Raw genomic sequence first — 23,584 nt, 5'->3', positions numbered from 1 at the left:
ACCAAAAGCTTTCCAAGAATGAAGGCATATATTTATAGCAACAACAATTTAAGGGGACTGGCACTTTCTGTGCAAACCCCTCAGGATGACAAGGCTATTTCCCATCGGCCTGTGCCCACATAGTCGCGCAGGCAGGCTGCGGAGATCTGGGCTGTCCCGGCTCACGGCTCGCTGCCACCGGGCCGTCCCTCCCCGCGGGTCTCTGCCCCTCACACCGCCGGGCACACGGAGGGCCTGGGCTCCTCTCACGCCTGGGAACTACAATTCCCAGCAGGCCGCGGGGCGGCGCGGGGCGCGGGGCTGCGCGCGAGCGCACTACCGTGTCCAGCATGGCTACGGTGCTGTCCCGGGCGCTGAAGCTGCCGGGTAAGGGCTGCGCGCCCGCGGGACGGACCGACCGCCGGCCGCGCCGGGCCGGGCCGGCACGGGCTGGGCTGGGGGGGCTGGGCCGGGCAGGGGCAGCCGCGGCCAGGGCAGCCTTGGTGGCGGGAGGCGCGGGTGCCGCTGCCCGAGGGCTGTGGGCGCGTTGCCATAGCGATGTGGCGATGTGGGGTGAGGCCCGGCGGTGCGGGCGGTGAGGGGCGGCCGGCGGGCTCCGCGCCGGGCCCGCGGTCGAGGGAGGGACGCAAGGGCCAGGGCAGCGTCTCGGGGCTCGGAGGGCGTCGTGTGTGGCAGAGGGGGGCCTGGGCCGCGGCCCTGTGAGGGGTCTGCGCGGGAGGAAGGGAAGCGCCGACCTCTCCGATCCGCTCCTGCCGGGTTTTGCCCACAGAAGCCAGGCCAGGAGCTCGGTAAGTGCCAGTGCAATTACCCAGGTAAATGTTTGAAGCCTGCCTGCCGCCTCTGCACCTTCCAGCCAGAGATCTTCAGCGAGATGAAAGGATATTCAAGCATAAGGGGCTATTGTGTGCGGTGAGCAGCAGTCAAACAGCCATTCTCTTCAGTAAGGAGATTAAAAGGGAGTTAAAATACCTTGCCAAACCAGATCTTGGGAGCGTGCTAGTTGCTGTTGGATGTACTGTAGACGGTGCCAATGCACCTGGCTGCATTACCTTCAATGGGAAAAGCTCATTGCTCTTCCTAACCTGTCTTGTCTTGGGGACAGCCCTGGGACAGAGACAGGGCCCAGCTGTGTGCTGCTGGGGAGGGCTTCTCCTTGGCACTGCACACCGCATGGTCCTGCATGGCCCCAGCCTGCGAGGCTGCACTCATCATCCTTTCTTCCTCCATCAGTCCCTGGAGGTCCTTCCCTGCCATCGTAACCCTTACCAGGAGTCATTACTTTTAGTTTATGTGGTGTCTGTTGAGTCTCATTCAGAGAAATTTTGTTTGCAAGTTGATTTCTTCCTTGTTTTATACATACATATATATATATATATATATATATGTCTGTCTAAATGGGAGGGAATACATTCCCATGAAGAAGTCTGTGTAGGACGAGTGCAAACTGGTCGGTGTAGGTGTGTGCATTAAGGCGTGACCACTGGGAAACTGCAATAAGAAGTGCAGATCTCTTCTGGGACCTTTGGAACCAGCGTGATTTATTTGATATCAGCTGTTGGGAAACACTGATTTGGAAAAGGGTTGTAACAGGCCTTGCAGCTGCATTTAAGAGAACAGCTCTTGCATCAATCCTCAGGTTAAACTGCAGAGATCATTACTTTCTTGTGTGTTTAATTATTGAGAAATGCAGCTTCCAACAGCAATGAGAAAGCAGAAAGCCTATTGCTATATCTGGTTTTTTTTTTGCTGCATCTCATTAAATTAATTAAAAATCAATATGGGCTTAGAAATATGTCTGCAGTACCCAGTGACTGGTGCCTGCCAACTGCCAGAAAAATAAACAGGACATGAAATTACTACAACAGGTACTGGAACCCGTGTGCCATCCCTGGAATAATGCACTGAACATTGCCAAAGTCCAAAATATGCTCTTTTCGCTCCAAAGTCAGTGCAAATAAAAGACTTCCCCGTCAGTCAGGAAAAATAAGATTACAATTAATATCTTTGAAGCCATCACCACAAGAAATGAATATTTTATTGTCACTGGGACCTCATTTGAACACAGATCACCTAATGGGTGCCTTCTTTCCAGATCGTGATCGCACAGTAATCGTCTGTTCTTCACTGAGAGATCACATTCTTCTACTGCAATAGTTGCCTGTGTGAAAACATCATTTGGCAAATACATGGGGGATTTTCAAAGTCATAAAGTGTGATTTAGAGACCTGCTGCCCTTGAAAGCCAATAAATTGGGGCGTTTTCCCTCAGTTGTGTCTTTGAAAGCCTCCATCATCAGTATTTGCTTTTTCTTCCAGTGGCTGCAAAAAGAAAAAGGAAATCCAGGGTGATGTGACCAGTAACTTGCTCTGGTTGTAGCCACAGGCCACTGAATGGGAACCTCTGTTTTATCACTGATGCCATGGAAAAAAAATGGAATACAATTTAGAGCCTGTCAGAACAGAAGATTCTTTGTTGACTCTACCTGTAGGAGGGAGGAAACGCAGAGCTGTAGGGAAACTGACTTTGCTGATACTAACTCCATACCTGTAAGGTGGATGCAAGGTTTGTATACATTTGGAGTCTCTTTGGAAGACAGATAACAAAGTGTGAGTTACACAGACCTGGTACCTGCATAAGGCCACAGAACTGCAGCTTGCTTTAGCACAGAGACTAATTTCTCATGAAGGCTACACAATGGTTGTCCTTTCAGGACATATGATAAGAGTTTCACCAAGATGCCAACACAGATCTTGCCATTTCTGCTTCCACAATGGAAAACTGAAAACTGTATATATTCCCTGACAGCTGATTGCTTGCAACAGAGGCAATTTTAGCTCTCTGTTGATGGACAAACTGTTTTCCTCCAGCCTAAGCCTTGTTGTTAACCAGAAAGGAAAGAATTTGACTTCTGAAGCACTTAAAAATAAATCATCATTCTCTAAAAGGTGTGAGACTGCCTGTGTTTTCACACATTCTTTACTGGTTTTTGTGTTTGTTTGTGCTTTTCTGCTGAAAAATCATCTGGGACTGATTAGTTAAAGTCAGGTGTGTTATCCCTCTTTCCCACCGCTAGTGACCTAAAACTCAGATGAGGGGTCACCTTCCTTCTGGTCTCCCTCCAGCCAGGTGAATCATGATTTACATGTTCTCTGCACCACAGAACAGCCTTGGGAGGCTGAGCTGAGCACGTTTGCCAGCATTCCAAATGCATTCCCAAAACACCTACAGATTGGTTAAGGTTCTCTCTGAACAGGAAGAGATAAGTGTTTGAATCCTCTGAGATGAGCTATACAATTGGGTTTTACACGTGCTAGATGAGTGCTCCAACAGCCCTTCTTAAAGGGCAATATCTTCCCTCCTTTTGGCTTAAAAACACTCAGAACTCAGGGCACTTTATGCCTGAGTTTAGTGAATGGCTGTGCCTTGTGGGTGTGCTGGATAACCTTTTGGGGAAAGATAGGGTGAAGGAGTGCCAGTTTCTGATTCCTATTCTGGCTTAGACATGAATTAAGACTGAGCAGCTCTCTGCCTTATAGCTCTCCCATACTTCTCCAGATTCTTAGCTATGTAGATCATCAGAAGCTGTCATTACTGTGTAGTAGCTGTTTTGTAGCCACTGCTCAGTGGTTCTCAGTAGGGCAGGTGTTCCTGTTGCAGGTTGTGGTTGATACCACTGTCAATCTCAGCATCTCAGTCCCTGCCAGTTCAAGGAGTGGGTGAGCCATGTTTTCAAGGTCCTTTCTGTCTCCAGAAAGAGATCCAGAACAAAACTGTTGCAGATAAATTTAATTGATACCAATGCTTTCAGTTACATCAAGGATGATCAGCAGGTTCCAGTCTTTTGGTTGACCGTTTGGAATTAAAATAATTAAACAAAACATAGTATATGTAAAGCATAATTATTCTTTGAGTTGTTTTACTGAAAAGTCACCAGTTTCCAAAACTGGGAGCAGTCTGGTTAACACAACTGTCTGACTTTGACTTCCCAGGCTTAATACCATTTACTCTTGGGCCAGCCAAGTTTGTTTTTCATGCCATTCTGACCTGGCTTGAACTGGCACATCTGGATCTGTTGTGAGAATCTGCAAGTGCCCTGGCAGCGAGACCTCTCTGGATTTTTTTGTTTTGACTGAGTAGTCTTTCAGTCACTTTTTAGCACAACCTATGGCAATACACACCTGTGAAATGACACTGCAACCTCTGAGCAGAGAGTTGTGTGCCACCAGGGTCATTGGCCTTCTGTGCAGTTATGGGGTGGAGCCAAGGTTATCAGGACTTCTGAAAAGCCCAGACTTTGAGCTTTAGATGTTTAGAGCAGAGCTATGTGAAACAAAGCAGTGTGTCACAGGGATACGCCAGACAGACCCATAGGAATTCAGTGTCTCTTGGTTCCTGCCTCCACAAGGAACTGCCTTTTGGAGTGTATATGTACACCAGGTTTTTGAGTCTTTTGTAGAAGCCCCTAATTCAGAAAGGAAGAGTCTGTCTTAGATACGTGAACGTGCTGGATATTTTTGTTTCCTTCTGTTCAGTGTAGGTGAATTGTCCTGGCTGTTCCACCTAATGTGGGGCATTTGGTTCTTAGTGGCATTGAAAGTTTTTCTTAAATCCTAAAAATGAAGCTGAATATCCTTATAAGTGGTAGACAAAGGGAGAGTGAAGGTCCTTTTGTGGGGTGAGAAATGAGGAAGAACTAAGATACATGTGCTGCAAAATACACTCTAGATTATGCAAAATAGGTGTGTTGCACTAACTAGGTACTACAGTACATCTGTAACTTGAGTGCCTTTAGCAGGAAAACCATAAGTAAGGTATACTATCTTTAGTAAGGAAGAATAATCATGAAAGCCCTAAAATTTCCACTTTGTAAAGCCTTCCCATCGTCTTAGTGTCTGAGAGGGGTTACAGCTTGCATATTTTTGCTTATTAGTTATGCCTTGCATGTATCACTTCAGGAATCTTCGGGCACCAGCTAGTTCCTGTTTCAGATCAGCTTTAAACAAAAGGAAATGACACAGATACTTGGGATAGCAAGGTCCCACCTTGTAATCAGAGAGAGAGAACCAGACTGAGACTCTGGAATCCTCAGAGCACTGGCCATGGCTCCATGCCCAGCCTTGTGGCACAGGGCAGCTCCCTGAGACGTGACCCTGGGCTCGTAGCTCAGGGCAGTGAGTCCGTATGATCTTTCTGTCCCCCTGACCAGATGGTGCTGGGCTTATCAGGGTGTGTGACCAGCTGTACACCTGCCCTGGGCACACTCCCTGTGGCTCTCCAGGGCCTGGGGGAGGTTGTGTGTGCTGGGCACCTGTGCAGGAGACACCTAAAGCTGAGCTACCTTCCTGTGCCACCACCTGAAGGGATCAGTACCAAGTTATCTGTCTTGGCCAGGCTAAGCACAGACTGTGGGCTCTGCTGGGAGCAGGACAGAGCAAGTGCAGTGTGGTTGCCTCGGGCAGGGCTTGGAGCATTCCCTCTCACAGAACTGAGCCATGCAGAGGAAATGTGGTGTCTTGAAGGAACAGCCTGATTCCTCCAGACATCAGCATGTTACTGGCCCAGAGGGGCAAAATTACTTTCCCTTCATCTTCAGGGAGACTTCATTCTTGGGATTTCTGCTGGTCAGAGTGACTTTGAGATACGTACAGGTCTCTTTTCTTAGCTTGGCAGTCGAAGAAGGAGTCAGGATTCTTCAGTTGTAGTTTTTAGGGTTGTGTATTTCTTATCTGTAACATTCTTTCTTTGGTTTGCTGAGGTCTGTTTAGCAGGTTAGACAGAGGCACACTGACCGCCCTCGCAGGCGGTGTTGTCTTTTATACTAAAAACTACGTGTACATTATTTACAATAACTTCTTAATACTTATCACTTATGTTAGGCAGTGAGTTTCTACTTTAAACTAATCTAAAAGTGCTAAGATCACTCAGAAGATGGAGGCTAGGAAGAAGAAAGAAGAAGGACAGGGCACACAAATTCTTTTATCTTGGGACTCTGAGCTTCTATTCTAAAACTCTAAAAAATTACTTTTCACTCTGTGACAGACTAACTATTATTCCACTTAAACTTTCTCGACTTGTAATTCTTCATATAAAGGTTGTAATTTGCTCTATGGGTCAAAATCAAAGTCACAGGTGTCTTGGGCTCTGCGCCAAGGTCCCTGAGCTTTTTGGCAGGGGCTTGAGCTATCCAGGACAGCTAGAGAGATGTCCTGGGTTCTGGCACTTCATGTTTCATTGCTAATCAAGAAAGTATTAGAATTAAATCAGCCATGAATTCCATATAGACGTATGCATACACATACATATATGTATACACACACACATCTGAGGAAAATAAACTGTCAGCATCTTTTCTCCCACAGATGCTACTGTGAACCATGGAGAGAGAGACCCTGTCATTTCTCTCACACTTCTCACTTGGAGCCATGCAGAATGCAGACTACTTTGTTGTCTCTTTTGTATGACTCTCCACTGCAAGCTTTTCTCCACTGAGATCCTGCAAAACCTCATGCTTTATTGTATCTTTCCATCTTTTTTCTCAGGAAAGAAGAGCCCAGACCTTGGGGAGTATGATCCCCTCACTCAGGCCGACAGTGATGAAAGTGAAGATGACCTTGTACTCAACATCCAGAAGAATGGGGGGGTCAAGAATGGGAAGAGCCCCCCTGAAGAGATGCAGGACCCTGATTCTGACGTGGAGGTCGGGATGACAAAGCAGCACACGTCAGAGAGCGCTCCTGAGGGTTATCCTGCCGAGACAGCTGGGAGTTTGGAGCAGAAGGCTGCTCCCTCTCTCATGCCATACCTACGCACTGCCATCTTTTTGCTCACTGTGGTGATCTCGATGATTCTTGTGCTGGTGTGCGCATTTCTAATTCCCTGTCCCCCTAGAGACTTGCATAACACCTGGAACCGCAACCTAGGTCAGGGAGCAGGTGAGAAAGCCCCAGGAACAGCATCTGGCATGGGGGAGGTGGCAGCTCCCAGGCTGGGCATCGGTGGGAGAGACGTATCTGGGAGAGCCAGGTCAGAGCAGAGGCCCTTCCTCACCACTACAGATGCTCCAAAATAACAGACAGGTGGCTGTGTCCTGCTCACTCTTGAAGCTGAGACATGTGAAATCTGGCATCTGCACATAAGAGTGCCACAAAATTTTGTTTCTGCCAACATCAAAAACTATTTTGACTCTTCTTCCATCCTGCCTTTTTGTCTGGGTGTTGTGCTCTGTTCCAGATGGAGATGGCCCAGCCCACTTTAAAATACAGTGCCTCCCTTTCTACAGCCTGGACTTTACCAGTACCTCCATGCTGAAGTATGTGGTTGTGTTCGACAGGAGAGGGATAGAAGTCTTTGTGTCTTCTAACTAGCTTAACTAACCTTATTCCATTGTCTTTTAGTCTTGCTTGAATCCATAAATCAACATTTGAAATCTTCTGTTATCCTGTATGGGTCATTGGTATCTCCCATTCTGGTTTCTGCAATAAAATAACACTGTTTTGTGAAATAATTTCTGCCAGGTCTGCCATATGTCTCTGCCTCCTTGCTTTCTGCCCCAGCTTCCAAATCCAAGCATTTCATAAGATACATGGCTCCACATTTCCTCAAAAATTGAAGTGGGAAGCATTAATCCTTCTCTGTTAGCTACTCCATTTCTCCTTTCCCTTTCTCTGACCCAGTTGCTACATTTCTGCCTTCTCATGAAATGAAAGATCTTACCATGGTGTGAGCTACCTGCCCTTCGTGGTTCCTTGGCACTTTGTGAGGCTTGTCTATGCACAAGTCTCATTTCTGGGCCAGCCCTCCTCTCCCAGTGTGAAAAATGAGCCGGGTGGCCTTTTTGACATGCAGTGACTCTCTGTAATTTTTGCAGGTGGTGTGTTATCCCCACTGGAACTATGTGATGTGAACGGTGATGGCCTCCCTGACATCCTCATTGTCTTCACTGCCTTGATGAATGCCAGTGTCCTGGGTAAGCACTGCAGCTCCTTTCCATTCCTCTCTATGTGTCAGTATGGACCTTTGTATGTTTGTCTTACACACAGGAAGAGTCTCTGCCACTGCAAATCCACTGTATTGGTCTTTTCAGAGTTCCTTAAAATTCCTGGTGTACTGTGCCTGTGGTTGGTCATGCTTAAATTTTTCATTACAAGCCTGTGCTACTATACCTTTTGGTTAGCATCATCTGTTTGCCCTCACCTCATCTTGGAGCAACTCTGTCTCTTTGTCCTGCATTTGTGCACACTTCCCTTTGTTTTTAGAAACACCCTCACTTTGCTGCCTTTTTCTCCAGGTCACTCCATATACTTGCCTGGCTCCAAATCACTGTTAATTCACAGATAATAATCTGATAATGGGGCAGCTACTGTGCCTGGCTGTTTAGCAGGTATTGCCCTGCTTCCTCCTCCTGGCTGCTTTGCTTTCTCTGTTAGTCCTCACACTCTTCAGGTAACGTAGCAGAACCTGCTGATGCTGGCACCATTACACAGGGGCTGCCAGATCTGGTGGCATCCTGTTGCACTGGGCTTCTGAAGCCCTGGAGGTTCCCAGCTGCCTGTTGTACTGCATCTGCCCATCCTGGCATGGCCTGGTGCCAGGTGAATCTCTTCTGCCTCAGAGATGTATTCAGGGAGCAAGCATACATTGCACAGCCTGAAGAAAATTCTTGGAGCAAAATGCCTTGGCTCTTTAAAGAGGTAATAAAAATATTATTAGAGGATGGGGAAGATGCCTTTCTCCATGGCCCAAGCAAGGCCTGTGGTATTTCACAGCAAGTCCTATAAAAATAATATGAACATAGAGAAAACTGTAAAGTAGCTTAAAAAATAAATGAGAGGGGAAGATACAGTTGACATAGAGGCTGTATTCCATTTATATCAGTTGTACTTGCACTCTATATTTTTGCCATTACATTGCTTTTATTTTTTATCCCATATATATATATATAGGCAGCATGCTCTGAATGAAACTAGTCATACCTAGTTGCATCCTGGGTTGTAGCTGTGCTGGAAGACAAAAACCAGACACTAAAACAGGTGTAAGCTGATCACAATCCAAAACTCACATAGCTGGATATCAGCCACCTGTAGCTTGTGCTTGGAGCATTCACGCAGTGCCAAGTAGAGATAAGCTTGGAATAGGCACCCAGTGGAGTAATCTGCAACATTGTTAACTGTTTCTCCAGCTTGTAGGCACAACAGCTGTGAGCTGCATTCAGGAGTTAGTTGTTCTTGGTTCCTATCAATGTAACAAAGATAACTTGACCTGGGGCAACCCCTTAGCATAAGCCACATGATTTTCAGTTGAGAAGAGAGTGAATTTGATTTAGAGACTGGACTCAACCCTGTGTTTAGCCAGTGGCCCTTATATCCCCTTTGTGTCATCAGGTCACATGCTAGTGAGATAGAAGTTGGCTGGGTCTGTTGTTATTTTGAAATGTGTGGGAGTTCATCTTAAGTTGTGATATGACCATACTAGGTGGAGATTAGTTACAATAACCACACTGAAGTCTGAGGGCAGGCTGAGCTAAAAGCTGATCACATTTGGAATCAGAACCAACAATCAATTGAAACAGCATAGACTACTTTATTTTACAATTATTTTATGCTAACAGGTGAATTGGAAAATGAATGCTGAGTGCCACCAATTGGTTGCATTCAATCTATTTTTCACAATAATGAAACTCCTTTGGAAAACAAAGGAAAGCGCTCTCAGACTACCAGTCACTTTCTGTTGCTCCAGAATTACAAACAAACCAGCACTTTCATGTGAGGTGACATCTGCCTTGGGAGTCAGTTAAGGTTTCCCCTTGGTGCTAGCTGTTTTGTTGAGGGAGAGGCGATCAGAATAATCAGTCTGATTTGACAGCAGTAGATTTCACAGGAGAAAGACCCCACAACTGAGCACATTGTCCCCAGGAACTTGGTTCTCTCTGCCCAGCTGACCACATTTCTTCTATGAGCTCAGGTTTTCATGATTTTCTGGGCTGTTGGTTTTCAGCCCAACTTGTTTGGAGATCACTGCTGGGCTTTGCAGCAGAGAAATTCAGCCATGAGGTGACATTTGACCTTTGCTTTCAGGCAGTGTGGATTTGTCTGTCTTGAACTGCTCAGCTCCAGGAGGTAGAACTGGATCTCCAGCACAAGGACCCAAGGCAACGTGGTCAGATTAATCCCTCTGACACCAAGGGATTACATTCTCTCTTTCCTGCTTCTTCTAGGTGTCTCTAGACCCTCTGTAACTGTGGTGGCACTTTCTGGTATGAATGGCAGCACCTTGTGGTCCGTCCAGCTTCCAGAGGAGACGCAAAGTGTGCAGTGCAATGGGCTGTCACTGGGGGCAGCTGCAGGGCCTGTCTGCCTTGTTACAGGAACGTCAAAATTCCTCAGCCTTCTCAGTGCCCCCACAGGTAAAGTCAACTACCAGCATGTTAGAAATGTGTTGTTGCTTTTTTGTTTACTTTAAAGGACTAATAAGCATGAATAATTTGGTTCTGGCACATCGTGGTGGCTATTACCTTATGACACACGGAACGGAGTCAAAACTAACGTGTTTCTAGTTACACAGGATAAGAGAATTCAAAACATTTCATCTCTGTGGCAGCATCTTTGTCCTTCATCTCAGAATATTTCGAAGTGTTAAGCTTACCCTGTAGCATCCCCATGTCATAAAGAATATGTAAAGTCTGTTCTCGTTAGCATTGAGCTGCTGGTACAGCTCAGGACCTACCTAACAGCACTGCAAAGCTGAACAGCATTCTTGGAGAAGTTACATAAGGATATACACGACATCCAGGAAACCTTGCAGAGAAGTTAGGCCCATAGTTGAATTGATTAGATGTGAATGAATATTGCATTTTTAATCACTTGATCATGTGCACCTTCATTCTCTGATTGCTGTTTGTTCTCCCACATTAATTCATTGGCAGAAATAGCCATAGGTAGGTATAGGGTTGCTTTTGGAATCAACCAAAAGGTACCTTGAAGGTGGGTAACTTTGGGATGGAGGTGTGTGTTAATATTACAGTTAGGTTTTAATGAACCCAGTTCATCCAGGGACAATGATTTCACCACAGTTTCTGGCTCAGCAACAAGACACCTTCTCCTATTTCCCCTGGCTGACGGGTGCTGTGCCTTTATCAGCTGCGTTCCCCTCCCTGCAAGGATTTCTACAGTCTGGTCATGGTATTCCCACTCCACCCTTTGTTCCAAACCCTTTACCAGGTGCTATGGTTGCAGATTGTGGGTGTGTGGGGTCATGGTGGAATAGGTTTCAGGCATGCCAATCACCTTCCATCCAGGGAGCAGCAACTGTATTTTACCCTATTGTTTCCATACTGTTAGAACTTCTGTTAGGATGTGAATATAACTTCTCAAGTTTCCTCTAATTTTACCCCCAGCTATCTTCACACATTTTTCAAATGCTTTTAGGGACCTGGTTACTTGCACAGTGTTTGCATGGTCAGGACAATGAGCTGCTTCCTTTACCAGCAGTAGTAATGTACAAGTTTGGCCATGGTTTACTTTGTCATTCAGGGGCAAACCTTATCCTACAGAGCAGCAGCAGCAGCAAAACATTTTTAAAGATTTTAAAAGCAGAAGTGTTGACAAAGAAATGATGAAAAACTAAATGCATCAAATTTTATTGTTGCCTTTTTTTATGTTTATTTGCAAGTTTGCAAATCTGGTTTTATTGTGTTTCCAGCTGGGTTCGTGCTGGACTGCTGAACCATTTGACATCATGTCTGTTTAACATGCTTTCCCCCTGAGGTGGAGTAAGCATGTCATGCTGGAGTGGTAATTTGCTGCTGGGAATTTAACTGAGACACAGATTTGCACTCTGAATATCAGAACTGTCCATCTGTTTCCTTTCCTCACATTTACCTAGCCTTTACTGCTGGCTGAGGCAAACAACTGCTGTCCTGCAGAGCAGCACTCTCATTTGGGTTCTCCTTTGTAAAGTGAACCTTAAATAGTCTCTGCTATTTCAGAAATTATTTAGGGCTCAGGTCTTTTAAAGAGATGCTAAGAAGGGAGCACAGCAGAACTTGAGGCCTGATTCAAAGGCAGTCTGAAGAAATACTGGGAGAATAATTTTGCTTCCCACTGCAGTTTGTCTCAGTTTGTAGATGTGACTTTTCCCTTCACACAGAATGGGAGGAATAATTTCTCTTGCTTCCTTTTCAAGAAGGTTTTGTGGAACCCTCTAGGGATGCTCTCTGGTTCCCCAAGTACAGATCTCATTTATCCTGTTCTTTCCACAGGCAAGACCATCTGGACACTGAACTCCATTCATCTTTCAAGTGGGATCCTGGCTGCACCAGCTGCAACTCTTCCAGATGTAGATGGAGATGGCATTAGGGATATTGTTGTTCTGGTTCTCACAGAGACACAGGTACAGCACATCCTTACTCAGGGTTTGGAAGGACCTTTACTATTTGTGTGGAGGAAAAATAGACTGATGTGGAAGGACTGTAACTGGAGCTGCTAGAGCTCCTAATTTTCATTCCCTTGGATTTTGCTGAAAAGCACCCTTTTTCTTCCAGCTCAGAGCAGTGAGATCAAACAATAATGACACTACCTGCATTCTTGACAGCTGGGAATGAACAGAAGGGTCATTATTTGCACCTGACTGAGACTTGAGACTTATCTGCTTCTGTTCAGTGAATGTGTGGTTTGAAGTGAATGTTTAGCAGCAGTGTAGGGATGGATCTCTGGAGAAGGGAGTATTTACCTTATCCAAAAGAAAGTACTTTCTTTATTAATTAATTCTGATTAATTGTGTGATTAATTCAGATGCAGATTTCCTTTATGTTCATCCCTCCCCACAATTCTAACATAGATTTTGTTAGAGGAACTCAGATTTTTGAATTCCCTTTTATATTTGATGCATTTGTGTCAAGAGAAAAACATGAATGTAAGATAACAAGGAAGCCAGACTGAGCAAAGAGAAAGCAAACACTATCTAGACCTTGCTGAGGGGAAATTATCAGTGCAACTTCATGCTATGGGGTTGAGGGAAGATTCTGAGTGCAGAGGTGCTTGAAAGCACTGATAAAAATCTCTGCCTCTCTCTCCTTGCAGCCTGATGTGGTTTTCATCTTAGTATCAGGAAAGACTGGAACTGCTTTGGGTGGGCCTGTGAGGTACAGCACCAATGGAGAAGGGAAAGTGATTGGCCCCCAAGTCCACATCACGAGCCGAGGAGCCATCTACATCCTGTTTGGTTTTGGTAAGGTGCACCTTGCCTCTGCAGCACTTCACCTTCCTGAGAAAACATCTGTTTTACCTAAAATGGTCCAGAATGTCCCTGGGATACTTGTGCCATGCCTTCTGCTGTAGAATCTAAGAGGGCAGAAGCACAAGTCTCACTGCCATGGTGTGGAAAAGTACAGGAGCACCAATACCTGCTAGTCTCAAATACTTTGGAGTTTCCCAAAGGCACAGCATGCCAGGGAAGTTCCAGCTCTGGGCATTTCATTGCTTTCTACCACAACTGCAGCACTCCCAATTACCCTCTGTCCTACTGGGCTCTCTTTTGCAGTCAGGACTCTTCATCTTTACTCTTCCTGGCAGGTAATGTTCAGGCTGTTGCCCTGAGGGATATCTTTACCCAAGCCAGAAACCGGGACAACTTCCCTGCAATGCTGCAGCAGGAGGAGCCAGAGTGGGAAAAGCGCAGATCTGTCAACCTGTCAGAGCTCATTGACATTTACAGGTAGAAGATGGACTTGTCATCTTGCTCCTTCTGGGAGAGGAAGGGAAGGGTAGGCACTTATTAGTGCTCCTAGAGGTGGTTGCTTCTACTTCAGTACTGTCCTTCTCTTCATTGTCCAGTTGATAACTGGGGAATACTGTGGGGAACCTGTCATTTCCTCCCTGTCCTCTGGCTGTCCTAGCCAAAGAAGTGTAGAATATCATAAAAGGGAGTCCTTAGCTTCTCCTGCTCCTTGTTCCTTTCTTCAGCCCTGTGTGCATTGCTGAAGGGAAAAAAGAGGCATTCCCAGCTAGTGGAGTCTCTTTAGGAAGCTCAGTCTGTGTGGGCCTGGATTTCTCAGCTCATTCTTCTTTACTGCCAAACTGTGGGGCAGGCCTCGGTAGGAATAAAGGGAGGGAGCAAATGTGAACTCACAAACTGCAGGCTTTTTATAGTAACTCATGATATTCAGAAGACCCCATGTTTGAATTTAGTTCACTCAACTGAGGAGCCCACATCACTGGGGAAAAAATGGACTTCTCCAAGTATAGTTCACATCTTTTGTAGGAATTGCCACATGGACAGGCAGCTAGTGCTGAGATGTGCAGGTACAAGCCTTGATCTCTGTTTTCCATTTGTGCCAGTGGGGGTGTTGACTTTCTGCAGACAGTGAAGACAGCTGACACAAACTGCAGCAACCTGCTCATCACAACCAAAGAGAGCTTGATCCTGCTGAGGGGACAGGACCTGGAGCGCCGCTGGACCCTGGAGCTGCAGAATATCAGCAGGTTACTTGCTGGGAACATTTTTCTGTCCTATTTCTTCCTGTACCATTTCCCAGTTTTCAGTTCTAAGCATGTGTGTTCCTTAGAAAGCAATTGACAGTAATTCTCCAAGTCTGAAGAGGAGTCTAAGTACTGGAGGTGTGGGTTGTTGAGCCAAGTGAGCAGGGCAGGGGGAGCAAGGAATAGAAGATTGGGAACTTGATCTGTGAGCTTGTGAGTGATCACAAATAAGGGGCTTGATTCAGGTACCCAACACTGAAATCATGGGAATGATGTGGCATTGGAATTTAGTGGATTAGTGATGTGTGTGATTCAGCCCACTTGCTGTCCAGGGCTTCAGTGGAGGGGATCAGTTACATTAGTAATGTTAAAAATTTAGAGCAGGTGAATGAGTATGGCCCAGAGATCTTAATGTTCCTTGAAAGTTGAAAATGAGCATTTTGATGGCAGTCAGCATCTATACTAAATGTAAACCTTAAAATAATATTGCTCATCCTCTAATTTCACACATGGAAATTAAGTAATTTTCCAGATCTTGTGGGTAGGTAATAACCAGCAATTTCAGTGCTCCCAGTATTAAATATTTGCAAAGGGCAGTTGGGCACAATTGAGGGAAATTACATGGGAAACAACTGCTTGCTCTAGTATTGAGAATAAAGAAAGCATCTCTGAGTTCTGTCTTACCCAACTGTCAAGAGCATAAATGAGAAGAAGGCACTGGAACTTCATTAAGGAAAAAAAAAAGGGTGTTCAGCTATCTTCAATATTCAGGTAATGTCCACATTCTTGAGGGCTGATGGGTGACATAAGCCACAGCTCTAGGAATTAATTATGACCGGTTGATCATGCTATGGGGAAAGGAAATGGACTAGAACTGTTTTGGGCCCAGAATCTGCAGACTTTTTAATGTGTCTGGCATCAAGTTTAAAGGGTGTGTGTAAAGTGATGAAGCAAAGCCACTTCATAGGTGCTGTAGAATCAGTTATACACAAGAAATTTCTAAATGGATGCAGCAATAAATTGAAATACACAGATCAAGAAGGGTCAAAAACCATTCTTTACTAGTATGGTTGAGGTTGGAATGCACCTCTGGAGATTTCCTAATCCCACCTACCTGCTCAAGCAGACTCTAGACAAGCTAGAGCAAGTTACTCAGGGCTGTGTGCTGTCAGGTTTTAAACATCTCCGAGGACAGAGACTTCACAACATCTCTGGGCAGCTAGTATTCAAGGCTGCTGCTTTTTCCCATTCCCTGACCTCCCAAGGGACAGAGTACAAAACGTGTAGAGGAGCTGGCAGATAGTCATTAAAAAATAATGAAAGCAATTCTTGTTCTAGGCTGCTATGCTAAAGTCCTGGACTACCTGTTTTCTTGGAGTTAAGAAAGACAGAATTTACTACACTGAATGTATTATGGCCAAGCATTTAATTGAGAGGTTTGTTTGGATTTTTTTAGAACTTAAGTTCTACTTAAGCATCAAATTCAGGTCAGGGATGTTACCAGAGTCCAACAGACTGAATTCCTTGTTAAACAAAGCTTACAAAGCCAGCTGTGAGCACTCCTTTTCCTGGGTAAACCTGCCCCAAGCACACCACTTCATCCAGGCAGACTGAGTCCACACCTGTGGGAATAATTTCCGAGAAAACCAACACGGCTACTGCAGATGTGCTGCATTTCCAGATAGCTTTTGACAAGATCCCTGGAAAACCATAAAGGAGAATCAGTAGTCATAAAACAAGGGCGAAGTTCAGAGACCATGAAATTGAGTAAGCAGTTGCAAATTGTGTTGTAAATGGATGTTTCAGATGAGAGAGGATTAATAGCAGGTTGCTGGGGGGATTACTGTTGGGCAGAATAATTACAAGCCTTCTGGTTCATTTGAGCAAGTGCCCAGGGGATTTTTCGCTTGATTGGTAGCATCCGATGTACTTACATTTGTGTGCATTCCGTTTGTGGGATCTGCCACTGACTGTGACCCAAAAGGGCAGAGGCACCTTAGGAGATGTTTTGAGTTTGTGGTCATAGGATAGAATTGTCTGCTACTTCCTTTTGCTATTGGAGATCTTTCAAGCTATAGGAGTGTCTCGTGAGGCTGCCTTGAAGGCAGCACGTGGTTGCCAAAGGTGTCTGTAAAGAAAATGACATTGCTTGATGTCGTAAGTATAAAGTCAAGCCACTGTGGTGCTGTGGTATTACTGTTCAGGAACCATTCTGTCATGCATGTTTTAAAGGGGGAGATGGAAAAAAAAATTGGGAAAAGGCCTGGAAAAAATGCTTTGGTATGGAAGATTTTAACTATTGAGTTTATATGATCAAAGAGAAGCCTGAGAGGTGAGTTCATAAGCGTATGTAAGAAATAGAAGCTAACAGGCATAGCAAGAACAAGTGCCTTGGAGCAAAAGCCATTCATGTTCAGGAGAAAGAAGATGCAGGAATGTTTCTTTGGGTGAAATTAATCATTAGAACTAACTGTCATGAGAAGTGATGAATTCATCTCATCAAAGATGACGCAAAGCCAGCCTACTGATACTTGGTTAATTGGGTGAAATACAGAAATCTATCATAAATAAGAGGAGAGAGGATATACTCTGATCCTGCCTTGCCATAAAATCTCTGGTTTTGTGAACTTTGTGGACTCAATTGTGCTTATTTAGAATTGTGCATCTGGCTGTGGTGAATTGAAGGAAGACAGAGGCAAGGCTTAGAAAGCCAAAAGCAAGGAATATGGTTAAAAAACAGTTATAATGAGAGATATTAATGTGTTATGTCACCCAGAAGTGAGAGGATGAGAAGGGACTTCATTTAACCTGCTTAAAGTCACAAAAAGGCTTGTAAACCTGCCAGCAGTAAGAATACAATACAAGGAATCATGGGCTGACATTAATGTTGAGTTTGTTAAGATCCATTTCACACAGCTAAGGCAGCCTGGGAAATCCACTTTCTGCAGGAGGCCAAATGTGCCAATGCATTTTGGAAGGGCTGGGTAATATTATATAATTATAGCAACAACAGTACGGGTTCTCATGCAAAGGACAGGATGATAGGGTAGTGTACAGGGGGATAAACACATGTCCTTACAGCCCATCAAGCAATGCCCCCCACACAGACAACTCTGAAGAATGGCTGAAAAGCACCATGGGCCACTTTACCATTTTGCATTTTTCTGATCCACCAGCAAATGATTCCTGACAGTCAGTTCTGAGTGATTGAAAGACCTTATTTAGCATGACAAATCCTGTCATTTTAAGAGGCAGAATGGAGGGTGAAGGCAGCTATTCTGCCTCCATCTGAAATTACTTTTTTTCTACCATGGGGCTGAGTGTTTCTTTTTCCAAATTTACAGCCAGCCTGTACCAGGTTACTTTGGTGCTGATGAAACTCTGGACTTCATGCTGCAAGCACAGACTGGAGATGGGAATAAAAAGGTAAAACAGGTGAAGGCAGGGAGGGCAGTGGCAGCACAGGAGTGGGGTAGACTGGGTAAAAAGAGACAAAATTCTCTGGTCCTTGCTTTTCCCATCTCTTTGGCTGGCACTCATTAGGGTGTGGCCACAGGCATGAAAGGGAACAGCACAGGCCATGCCTCTGCAAGGGGGCTCTGCATACCCATGCCTTGGCATCCATTAATGCTCAATCTCTCCCTGCCTTGAGGTGGTGGTGATAGATGGCAAATCTGGCCTCCCTGTTTGGAACCAGGAGCTTCCATGGCAGAGGCAACAACTCGATGCACTCTCAGTCATGACTTTGGACAAGAAATCTGTTTTTCTCTTCTGGGCTGATGAAACAAAGCCTGTGTTACGAAGTTTGGTGAGCACACATCTTTTCTTCACTTTGAGGTTTCTCTGTGAGGCACATGCAGTCTCTGTCTTTTATTCCTATTGCCATTGAACTTGAACCTAAGATACGAGAAGGCTGTCAGGGACGTCTCTCACTTTGACATTCTGACTTCTCTGAGCCTGAGCACAGGAGTTTTCATGTGCAAATTCTTTATTGTAAAGCTTGGTTGACAGAAATTTTGCATCCACAAACCCCAAAATCTGTGAATTTCATTTTTTCGTGCAGCACTGAGGAGCTGTAACTGCAGATTTGTTCCCAGCCCAGAGTGCTCCTTCTGTCCATGCAGGCACACAGTTTGGCATGGAGACTCAAACTTCCAGACTGTAGCTTTGCCCATCAAGCTGCATATGACAGAGCTAGATTTCAGCCTTACCAAAGAGAAATTGTAGAGCAAATTCTGTTTTGGGGAAAAATGGTTTCGGGATTTAATCTTTGTAAAACCACAGGTTTTCATTCTTTGATCCATGTAAAAACAACACAGTGTCAGAAATCTTTGTATTTTTGACAAAGCTAGACTCCCCTTTGCTAACAGTTGTTATGTTTTTATGTCTTGCATTCCAACAGCAACCTGGTCCCAGACCTGAGCGCCCAGGGCTGCACCACCTCTATCTCCTCCATCCTGTTTTTCCTACAGTCCTTCTGGACCTCACCAATGCAACAGACAAAGTCATTGCTTCAGCAGGTGAGTACAAATGGAGGAGAAACTACCTAGGCTAGAAATACAGAGAGAGAAGTAGCTGTGAGAAACAATGGGCTGCAGTTGTGCCTTTAAAGGGAGCACCTAAGGTCCACCTCACGTAGCATGACAATGGGAAATAAGATTCATCTTCCTTCTGAAGGAGCATCCTGTCCACCCCCTACTTTGTAAATAAAAGACCCACAAAGTTTCTTACATGTTTAACCAATGACAGGTTTAATGCATGTTTTACACCAGAGAAGTTGTGTTGCGTTCCATGGAGTTTTTAATTTAATGCAGTGCATAAAAAATCACTATGTGACTTTTCTCTGTCACATCAGATACAGTCCTGCTTTTCTGCTTTGGTTGGCCATCTCCCACTCTTTGGGATACGAGCTGTTCTACTTCCTCTTTATTTTTGTAAGGGGGAATCAAAATATATAAGTGTGTTTTCAGGGAAAAGTAGATCTGGATTTAACATCTATACAAGATTTTACAGTCCCTGTTCAATTTTCTTGCTCTTTCTAAAGCAGCAAATAACCAGCCTCTTGTGCATGGGAGTGTGGGATAAAAGATCAGTTCATCCAGAACTAAGAGAAGTAGGCCAGGAAGCGTAGAAAAACTGCTGCATAGTAATAACATCTAATTGGACTTGAATCAAAAACACAGTTCAGGCAAGAACAAATAGAATACTATTGTTACAGGGTTTTTTTTAGAAACTAGGATTTCTGAGGTCTGTACAGATCATTCTGCAATGACTGGAGTCACCTGACTTGCCAGTGCTTTACAGATTTCCAGTTTTATAGAGCTAAAAAGTAGCTACTAACAGGTGTGGGAAGGAAAGCTGAGAGTGAACTGTATTCTTGAAATATGTTCATATTCTATGTCAAACTGAAAAACATAACCTGGAACCAAACCCTTCCATTTCTGATCTATATTTCAGTTTCTTTCCATGGTAAAATGTTAAAATAATTTTCCCTTATCAACTAAGGTACATGGAATTGTAAAGTCAGACTGAATATGCTATCAGTCTAGTGTATGTTTTGACTGAGTAAGGGCTATAAGATTTCTTTTGGAAGAACTGTAATCATTTCTTCCTCACCACTGTTTTCTTGCCCTTTTCTGATGGACCAGTTGGAATTAATGATCTCCAAAAGGATGCATTTCACATCACTGTGACAACAACTGCAACCTCTGAAAAGCAGCCAGGGTTTCTGTCGGTCAGCAAGCTGGGCCTGAAGTGGGCCATGATGAGCCAGGGCCGAATGGTGTGGTTAAAGGACAGCAGGACTCCAAAAATCAGCCGTGGAGAAGTGAGGCGATTTCTTGCGCGGATGAAATTTGCTGACTTTCCTCAGAAGGTGAGATTGTGCAGGAATCCCTCATGAAATCCAGGCCTTTGAAAACATCTGATCTCTTCCCTACAGACATGGTTAAGGTGCTCTTTGGGATGGAAAGAGACTGGTGGGATGCAAAATGTTTGCAAGATGACTGGCTGCCCCTTTGGGCATAAGGTGGACAGATTATGAAGCAAAGATGTACTTAGGCAGTTGAACACAGCACAGCATCCTAGAAAGAAGCAGGGATGATGATCATAAGAGACTGAGAGACTTGCAGAGGGATCAGAGAGGTGGGACTGAGATCACTTGTTTTGACACGGGCAAGCAAGGGTCCTCCATATAGTGGTGCCCAGGTTCTGTTGCTGACTTTACCAGACTGGATGATAATAGATTTTGACTTTAATGTTTCTTTGCTTTTCCTTCTTCAGCTCTAGCCTGGTGGTTCCTCAGATGTTGGTTGGACCTGTGGCCTGTTTTGGGAATACAGGAAGCTGCTCTGTATATCTTCAGGAAAATGGCTGTATAGAGGGAATGGGGTCTAAAAGCACTTCCCCTTTCTTCAGCTGTCTGAGGAATGCTGCTGGAGGCAGGTTTGTCCTAGACAGACCTGTTCTGTACCAGAGAAACTTTGCTCAGTAGCTCCCTCTCCATGTGCTGTTCTTGCATGCTTCCTTCCAGGTAACACAGAAATGTGAATTTAGAGGTTATATACATATATATATAAAATCAGGCTTTATATATATATGTGTTAATTTATACAATGTGTGTATATTTTTTGTATGATTAATTTATGAATGAGATTTAGGACACACCTTTTTATGTCCAAACAGTGTTCCCAATCCAGTCTAACAAGCTCTATGCCTAGAGTGAGCCATGATGAGTCAAGGCAAGTGGTGTGGCTAAAGGACACCCTTAATCTTTTTATTTTTGGAGAGAAGCCTCTGGCACCTGCAGGTTTAGTCTTATCTATGACTTCTCCTGTGCTCTCAGCTCTCTTGTCCATGCTGTTGCCAGACTCACAAACAAGCTAGTTCTCTGGCTGAATTACCTGATCTAGAGAAAGATGGTCTCCACAGCATTTGCCAGCCCCTTGCACTTGTGTCTTTCTTTCCCAGTTCCAAGTTCAGGACACCAAGTTCAGGCATATGTGGGTGATGTAGAAGTGAAAGGTTCCCAGCTTCTTTCTCTCCATCCTTAAGGTTTCTATGAACCCACATTGTCACTGTAACATCACACTGCAGTCCCATGGGCAGAGTCTCCCTTTGCCAATGTGTCATCCCCCCCTTGGGATAGGAGGTCCAGCAGATCCCAACTGTCACTGGAAAGGTCACTCAGTCTTGTCACAGAAGAGCTTATCCTTACGCTGCTTCTCCAACGGTTTAGAGGTTCAGAGACAGAACTAGAAAGCTTTTCTGTTCATTTTAACCCTATTCTGAGCTCAATATTGCCATTCCCTTGCCAGCCCAGCCCTGTGTGCAGCTCCAGGAGGAGCAAGCTACTCCTGGGACACATTTGTTTACAGTGTGTTAGGTGTGTCCCACTCTGTGTCCCAGAGTGTGCCATCATTCTGTGTTGCATTTCAATTTTCTTGTAGTAGAGAAGACCATATAAAAGTGAAACAATTTGGTGCCCTGGTAGTTCCCCACCAGTAGTTTAGGGCAGCAATATAGGAACTCCTTTCCTAGTATGCCATTCTAAGCCTGGCCTTTGACATTAAACAGAGCCAGGCTGAGATGAGGATTGCAAAGGACTTTTCTGTATAGCATGTGCCCTTCCAGCCTCCCCACATTTCCCCATGAGTTATGAGGTGATAGCAGACTTTGACCCTCCTTCCAGATGGGCACATTAGCCATGGGTTTGCTCTCCTGGGCCCTTGACACCTCCCTTTGCTGCATCACCCTTTCCATCATCCCACATTTCTATATAAAGCTTCCAGGATAGCCCTTCAGGTTTAGCTGCAAGCCCCAAGGCTGGTCTTTGGGCCCTGATCTCCTAATGTCAGAGCTGTGAACAGTTTGTATATGTTTAATGGTATTTTTGTGTAAATAGCTTTGTATATATTAGCACAACTGTAGCAATGGCTCTAGGCCTGACATTTTCCTCCAGACAGGGTTTAGTGTTTGTATTAGAGCTAGTGTCAGTTAGTAGAGCTGCAGAGTAGGACTGAAAGTGTGAGGACCAGTAACGTATGAGGGATTAAACAGGAGTGCTTCTTCCCTCCTGTGCAGCCACCACCTTGCTGGGAAAGGTGAATTGGCTGTTACCTAAGTAGTTACTTCTGAGATTCTTCCTGAGAGAACTGATATTCAAGAGCAGTGATGTTAGCTCCTCCTTGATGTGAATTCACCCTGCCCACACCCCCCCCACCCCCACTGTGAATAAAGAGTCTGTCTGTATATTGTTGGAAAAATGTATTTGAACTGCAGTGAAACAAAATAAATACTGTGTACAGCGTCATGTGTCATGTGAACCAGTGTTTCACCTTTGAGAGATTATGAGTTTGCTTGGGGTTTTGATTCAGGGGTTGTTTGCAATATTTTTACAGTGGACAAAAAGGAATAGATGAATAGAAGTAACATAAAAAACAAAAGTCCTGCCAAATTCTTAATGGTTACGAAGAAACAGTAAAAAGAGGCAGACAGCAAGGTACCTCAGAATGGGAGATTTTTGGGCAAAAAGCAAGAAGGGAACATGTGGGAGTCATTACAGATAGGAAGGAGGGAGAGATGTCTGAAAGGTACCCCCTATTCCTACTGCAGCAGGACTTTTAATCTGGGGGCAGGGAGAAGAGTTTGGGCCTGGAAATTAAGAATAAGCAGGGTGTTCAGAGAGGGTGACAGCTGATCAATATGAACACTGATGGCCTTCACCGTAGCACTGAACTGGAGGTGCTGGTGGAAGGTCAATGTGACACCACCCAGCAGTGCAGTTTGCCATCTGGATGGTGCTGACTATCTGTTCCCCAGTGCAATACTGGGATCAGGACATCTGACTCAACTCTGGAAGTGCTTGGAGACAGCTGGCACCAGCATGTCCCTCCAGTTCCATCCTTGTCAGATGAGGGCACCCATCACACTGTATATGACCAGGGAGGACCCCCAGACTTCTACTCTAGTTGCCCTGACCCAGTGCCCGGCTCCTCACTCCCTGTAGAGTCTGGAAGAGCTCCCCAAAACCTGCCAACAGTGGTGCCAGTGCTTGGTTCAGAGCTCTAGTTCCTCCCAAACCCCGCTGCTCTGTCCCTGTACACTCATCC

The 23,584-nt window shown here is 45.0% G+C and overlaps 1 protein-coding gene across 1 annotated transcript; it reads left to right on the top strand.

The window, feature by feature from the left end:
- The first annotated feature begins 311 nt into the window (after nt 1-311).
- FAM234B (family with sequence similarity 234 member B) lies at nt 312-22,775 on the top strand. The gene is made up of 13 exons (XM_030960800.1): nt 312-366; nt 6,540-6,932; nt 7,868-7,966; nt 10,214-10,402; nt 12,257-12,387; nt 13,077-13,224; nt 13,569-13,710; nt 14,334-14,477; nt 17,819-17,900; nt 18,127-18,282; nt 18,877-18,994; nt 20,123-20,349; nt 20,757-22,775. Exons 1-13 carry the CDS (start codon nt 330-332, stop codon nt 20,760-20,762), a joined length of 1,872 nt encoding a protein of 623 aa, XP_030816660.1. The 5' UTR covers nt 312-329; the 3' UTR covers nt 20,763-22,775.
- The last annotated feature ends 809 nt before the right edge of the window (nt 22,776-23,584 follow it).

The sequence above is a fragment of the Camarhynchus parvulus genome, chromosome 1A (genome assembly GCF_901933205.1).
Source record: "Camarhynchus parvulus chromosome 1A, STF_HiC, whole genome shotgun sequence".
Lineage (NCBI taxonomy): Eukaryota > Metazoa > Chordata > Aves > Passeriformes > Thraupidae > Camarhynchus > Camarhynchus parvulus.
The sequence above is the reverse complement of the archived record's forward strand: the minus strand, read 5'-3'. Positions and strand labels throughout refer to the sequence as shown.

What these genes read in the sequence shown, in the direction of transcription:
- FAM234B (XM_030960800.1), top strand. Translation starts at nt 330, where the DNA reads ATGGCTACGGTGCTGTCCCGGGCGCTGAAGCTGCCGG. An exon ending in GATGAATGCCAGTGTCCTGG is followed by an intron (nt 7,967 to 10,213) that starts GTAAGCACTGCA and finishes TGCTTCTTCTAG; the next exon opens with GTGTCTCTAGACCCTCTGTA. An exon ending in AGCCTGTGTTACGAAGTTTG is followed by an intron (nt 18,283 to 18,876) that starts GTGAGCACACAT and finishes GCATTCCAACAG; the next exon opens with CAACCTGGTCCCAGACCTGA.